The sequence below is a fragment of the Lactuca virosa genome, chromosome 1, assembly GCF_052849685.1.
Source record: "Lactuca virosa cultivar CGN04683 chromosome 1, Lactuca_virosa_CGN04683_v6, whole genome shotgun sequence".
NCBI lineage: Eukaryota > Viridiplantae > Streptophyta > Magnoliopsida > Asterales > Asteraceae > Lactuca > Lactuca virosa.
Genome location: NC_136426.1, coordinates 192,773,115 through 192,779,474, shown reverse-complemented (window position 1 = coordinate 192,779,474; position 6,360 = coordinate 192,773,115). Strand labels below are relative to the sequence as shown.

The 6,360-nt window shown below is 37.9% G+C and overlaps 1 protein-coding gene across 1 annotated transcript; it reads right to left on the bottom strand.

Annotated features, from left to right (window-relative positions):
• Nucleotides 1-391: 391 nt before the first annotated feature.
• LOC145126045 (uncharacterized) lies at nt 392-913 on the bottom strand. The gene has a single exon (XM_079061447.1). It carries the CDS (start codon nt 911-913, stop codon nt 392-394), a length of 522 nt encoding a protein of 173 aa, XP_078917573.1.
• Nucleotides 914-6,360: the final 5,447 nt, after the last annotated feature.

Below are 6,360 nucleotides of genomic sequence, written 5' to 3'. Positions count from 1 at the left end.
GGATTCTTTTCTTTTAAAAAATTTCTTTTCAGAAACTTTCTCAGTAGAAATCATCACTTTTTCTTTATTCCTTTTTCCAGAAATCTTCTTTTCTTCCTCCCCAAGATTATTTTTGATCAACTCCATCTCATCCCCTTCAGATAACTTCTTTTCAGCAGTTAATTTTTCTTCTTTTTCCCAAAGATTTCCCTTTTTTAGCTCTTCTGATATGTCTGATAAATTCCTATCTACAAATATTTCTTGCATAGAGATATTAGAAAACTCACAGCAACCCTCAGATAAAGGACTGCTAGTACCCAGATAAATAACAGAAATATTATCAGAAGAAAAATTATCATCATTAATTTTAAAATTAACCACTTCATCGTCAAACTCCATTGAAATTGTGCCATTAAAAACGTCTATTTTTGTTTTTTGCAGTTTTCATAAATGACCTTCCTACAATGATAGAGTTTGTATCTGAAGTGTCCAAATTACCCATGTCCAGAATGTAAAAATTAGCGGGAAAAATTAGATTATCCACTTGGACAAGAACATCCTCCAGTACACCTTTTGGGTGTACTTTCGAGTCGTCAGTCAACTGAATAATTGTCTCAGTCTTTTGTAAAGTTCCCATTTTTATTTTTTCAAAAACAGAAAAGGGAAGGACATTGACTGAAGCTCCTAACTCAAACATGACATTTGAAAATTTTAGGTCACCCAACTTACAAGGAACTGAGAAAATCCCCAGATCCTTGCACTTTGGAGGTAAACCCTTTTGCAAAATGGCAGAAGTATTTTCGTCATCTTTGATAATTTCATTAAATTTCATTTTTTTCTTTGAATTGCATAAATCTTTCAGAAACTTGGCATATCGAGGGATATGTTGGATAACATCCAAAAGTGAAAGATTTACCTCAACCTTACCAAACATTTCTATAATGTCTTCATCCTCTTCCGCGCTTCGTATTACTCAATCTTGATGGGAATTGAGGTAAGGGTTTGTACTCCTTCAGGTTCTGCTTAGCTGGTTGTGGAGTTTCTTTCTCTTCCATATTTTCAGATTCTTCTTCAACCAACACCTCTTCATACTCTTTTTTTTGTTTCTTTTACATCTTCTTCAACCAGAACTTCTTCATATTCTTCTTCAGCTTCTGTTGTTGGTTCAGATGCGCTTGGGCCTCCATAAAATTTTCCACTTCTCAAGGAAATAGCACTCACATTGTGCTTCATATTATTTTCAGTTTTCCTTGGTAACTTTCCTTGAGATTCCATACGACCCACAAAAGTAGCAAGTGGAGACACCTGTTGTTCTAGATTCTTTATACTAGCTTTGGTTTCTGTATGAAATGCTTGGGTGCTTGTGGAAAGACTCTTCGCTATATATTTTAAGGCCATGCTGAAACTGTTGGGTTGCTGGTGAGAAGTCTGGTTCAGAAAATTTGGGTTCTGGAAATTTTGTTGTTGCCGATTCTGAAAATTGGGCTGGTAATTTGGATGCTGCTGAAAACCCAGAGGATGTTGAAATTGTTGTCTTGGCTAAAAATTATTGTTCTTATAAAAATTAGGAGGCTGATTAAAGTTTTTATGTTGCTGGTATCCTCTAACAGCTTTGACTGGAGCATCATCCTCTTGCAAAATTGGACAAATATCAGTAGGATGGTCCGTCTTCAACCATATTCCACATTGTTTTTTCGCAACTATTTTTTCTTTTGTCAATAGTAGAATAGCCTTTGTTAGTTCAGAAATCTAAGACTCCATATAAGTATTGTTGACTTCCTTGACACCCCTTGGTTGATTTGGATACCATTCGTCTTCATTACCAGAATGTTTTTACTCTATTACCAACTTTTCGATCAGCTCTAGGATTTCGGTTGGCGTCATATCTCCTTAGGAACCGCCACTAGAAGCATTTATTAGGCGCCTCTCCATGGGTGTCTGACCTTCACAGAAGCAGTTGTAGAGCTGATAATCGTTGATCCCATGTTGTGGACACCGAATCAGAAGCTTTTTAAATCTTTCTCAGTAAGTGTGTAAAGCTTCTCTTCTGGAAAATATTTCTCTAAAAATAGCTTCACGAGTTTTGTCCAAGTATTATTCGAACCGGATGGGAGCTTATATAACCATTCTCTTGCTGTATCTTGAACTGAAAAGGGGACTGCCCTTAACTTTATCTGATCTTATGTAACATCATGTGGTTCCATTCCTGAACATACCACATGAAATTCCTTGAGGAATTTATGTGGGTCTTCATTTTCTAGACCTCGAAACGTGGGAAGAAGATGTATCAACCTAGATTTGAGTTCAAAGTTTTGGGCTTCCAGAAAGGTAATACAGAAGGGTTGTTGATTGACCTCTAGAGTGGCCCACTCTCTGAGAGTCTTTTCTGCTTCGTCTCCACTCATGTCTGATTCTTCAGATTCGGTTTCTGATGAGTCTGTGGTTTCATATTTTACTGAGGATGGTGGGGAATATGTTTTTAAAGGATTGTTCGAAGGTGAAGTTAGGGGTACTTTTGGAAAAAACTAAAAAGTATGGTCTGGTTCGTTCCACAAGGGAGTGCCTTGTGGTGTGGTGATTTCAGGTGGTAGGGAGGATCATGATGAACCAAAGAAACCAGCTAATTGTTTTTTCTGTGCTGCTTTTTTCTTCAGTTTTCTTCGAGTTATTTCGATTTATGGATCAAAAGCTAGAGGTGTACATTAACAAAAAACTATGGCCATAAAACTATTAGAAAGCACCGTGTCCTCGGCAACGGCGCCGATTTGTTAACACGCTATCGTGGGAGTATTAAGCAAATAAAATTTCACTGTTGGTTGCACTAAAAATCTAGCACATGAAAGCAGAGTCAAATCCTCAGGGACATAGCCTAATGGTAATGTCTTTTTGCATCAGGGACATTTTAGTCAATGAAACAGAAAATATAAAAGGGGGTTTTAAAATTAAACTAAAAACTAAAAATTGTAATGAAAATAAACTAAACAAAATTCAATAATAAAAACGATTCCAGTTCTGCTGTGACTTTCCTAGTCATGCAATCAGTTTAGATCTGATTATTCAGAATGCATTCTATGTAAGCTGGTACATAGAAAAACTAACAAGCTCTAGTGTAATGCTCGTGTTTCTAGGCTAGGCATTAATATTAACGTGATAGTCTAGGTTAACCTTTGTAACTCATTTAGAAGAAATGAAAAGGAATTATGTGAATATTATGTGTTTTATGTGGCTTATGCTTAATTACTAGGAGTTAATTAATTAAGAATAAAAATGAGCGTCGAAAATAAATATTAGATAAAGTCGATATCTAATAAGAAAGTTTTAGTGGTCATGACAAGCATTACGGATATATAAAGAATGCCGAAATCCGAGTTATAACGAAGAAGTTATGACCTGTCGAAGTTTCGCGACAAAACCGGCACGGTGTCGAATGTCGTAAAAAGTGAGTTTTTGATAAACTACTTTTTAGCCTTGGTGATCTAAATGAAATTCGTAGTGTTCATTAAACCGAGAGTATGTATAAAAACAACGCCCAAATCTGACTTCGTATGAGGAAGTTATGATTTTTCGAAGTTTCAGCTTAGCATTAGACAGCTAAAAACTCGAATTTTAGATCGAATGATTTTTAGCCGACACAACCTAAATGAGAATCGAAGGTCTCGTCAATAGGAGTACAATGGTAAAAAGACAGACGAAAACGGACGTCGGATGAAGAAGTTATGAATTTTTAACGGATTTCCTGTCCCGGTCTGTTAAAAATAATAATATAAAAATTAAAGTCAAAATTAGCCAATGAAGTCTAAATGAAAGTTGTAGAGCGTATTTTTACCTACGCGTGCATATAAATAACGTCAAAAACGGAGCCCGTATGCGAAAGTTATGGATTTTAGAAGTTCGGGGCACAAAAATCGAGAAAAATCCCATTACCCGAGAAATTTTGCATGGATAAGTCCGACCCATGACTCATCTGAAGCTGGCTCCGCCGCGTGTCGCATACCTGTCGCTGTCTCATTGGACCGAAGCCGAAGTCAATCCCCATCCGACGCGCCTCGCTTCTGACTCACCATCCGAGCTTCGCAGGTGCCACGAACCCTCCTCTCCTCGGACTAGACCGCGGTCCAATCAGCGATCAGCACCGAGGCCCTCGCATGCGCAGACCACGTGACCTCCCCTTCGGATCTACTGCCGCGTGGCTTCTCTCCAGCCGTCCGATCAGCAGCCTCCCCCTATAAATACAAGGCATGCGAGATTGCCCGGGTACTTTTAGGAAATTGGCAATTTTGACCCCTTTTTCAATATTTTTACTATCTCGACATCCCCCAAAGCCCCGGTATCGATTACAACACCCGGAATACGTCCCGAAGTGCCCGAACACCCGGAAAATTTATCTTTCCGGTTTTGAAGCCCGACCCTCGCAGAGCCCGGTTTCTCAATAAAACTCCCGGTTTTATTAGAAACGATCGTTTTAGGAAACGAATTGTTGCCCGATTTTCATTAAATCAGGTGAGTGTGTAGTTACTTTCACCTTACACATAGATATGAAGTATTTTATATAAAATACGTGATGTGTGAATATATATTGTTTTTTTATTTGAGATGGATGTTGAAGGAATGATTTATACAGGTTTTTAAATAATCTAAACTGTATATGTATTTTTATCTACACAAATGTTGGGTAAAACATGGGTAGATGAAATAGTGGGTGTGTGATGAAAGGTGAGTTGGATATATGACATGATCAGTGATATAGATCATGAGTTGAGGGTGAGTGGTGAAATGAGATCATGAGTTAAGGGTGAGTGGTGAAATATGAGAAAAGCCCTTACCCAAACGTTGACCACCGTCATTCAGCAGAGTATGGATGACAACCATGGACTATTCTAGATGGTCTATGGAACACTAGCAGGCTTGCAACCTGTAGATGTGTGAACTATATATTCATCAGTCGTACTCTAAAAACCCATTGGCATGTATGACAGAGAGATTACTGTCAATAATACTGTCGATAAAAATAAGAGCTATGAATTTAGTGCCTGTTGTATAAACCCTGGCGATGGTGTTACCTTGTGCCTATTCCTTAGGATGAATCCTTAGGAGTGAGTGATAGTTGAATCTTAGGGTAAATCCTTAAGAAATAAATAAGATAATGGGGTTGGGGTAATTTGGTTGATTGATTGATGTTTGAGTATAATAAATTTAATTATTGTGGGTTGAAAACCCTATATGCTCACCAGGCTTCCAAGCCTGACCCACTCAGCTCTTTATATTACAGGTAGTGGACCCCGAGCATAGTCGGATGCTGATGATGAGTGATTTTTGGATTATAGGCCAGTAGTTGTAAATAACTGTTGCAAGGCATATAATGTCTTGTTTATGCTTTTGATCTGTATCGGAACATGACATCCCGAGGTTTTGATATGAAATGAAACTATACATTTCTTAAAGAAAGGTTTTGATAAACTTTTATCATGTTTTGTTTTGGGGACCAATTCCGCAACATCTTTTAAAAGATTTCTCTGATTTTATTTTAAAAAACATAAATTAAATCGGTCTTTTCTGGCCGAGAAATTAGGGGATGTCACAGTTGGTATCAGAGCATTAGTTTAAGCGAACTAAGAAATTGTAGAATTTCTAGACTTAAATTAGAATGCTAAGTGATGATTGTGAGATGAGTGTCTACCATATTTTAGACACGAGCATTAGTTTATTTTAGGAAAGATGCCTAAAATGCTTTTATGTGCTAAATGCTATATGTTTGCCATATATGCCATTATTTGTTCGGATCTATGGTCTGTTGCCGACCAGATCTGGAAACCTTATGTGTGTAGGATTCTAAACGTATGACTACGATATTAGAACTAACATATAAACGTTTCGGAGTAATAACGAAGATTTAACGTCTATCGAAAATAAAGATCTAAAATCACATACGATTGGTGTATAGATCGAAATGGCGAGTACTCAAAGTGGATTCGGAAACGATAATCCACAGCCTGAGCCAATCACGATGGCTAGAGTGTAGGCAATGGTGCGTACGATGTTGGATCAACAGATGGAAGAAACAAAACGTTTACTTCAACAAAGTAAGGATGAACTTACTGTGCCAGTACGTCAGACATCGGTTCTTGAGGCAACTATCTGGGTTGCTAAGTCTATTGAAGAAATGATCAATGACAGGGCCGCCAACGAGGTTGAAGTTGGCAAGAAGAGGAAATTTGAGGGGTCTTCGAGGCCCAACAAGAGCAACATATTCTCAAAGTCTGGCAGAAGAGGAGGTAAAGGAAAATGGTGCGGGAAGTGCAAAAATAAACACTCTAGGAATTGTGGCGGGAAGGTGAAGTGCCTTAGGTGTGGAGAAATTGGGCATTACGCCAATGAGTGTAC

Coding starts and splice junctions, on each gene's coding strand:
- LOC145126045 (XM_079061447.1), bottom strand. CDS start 913: ATGTTTGGTAAGGTTGAGGTAAATCTTTCACTTTTGGATGTTATCCAA.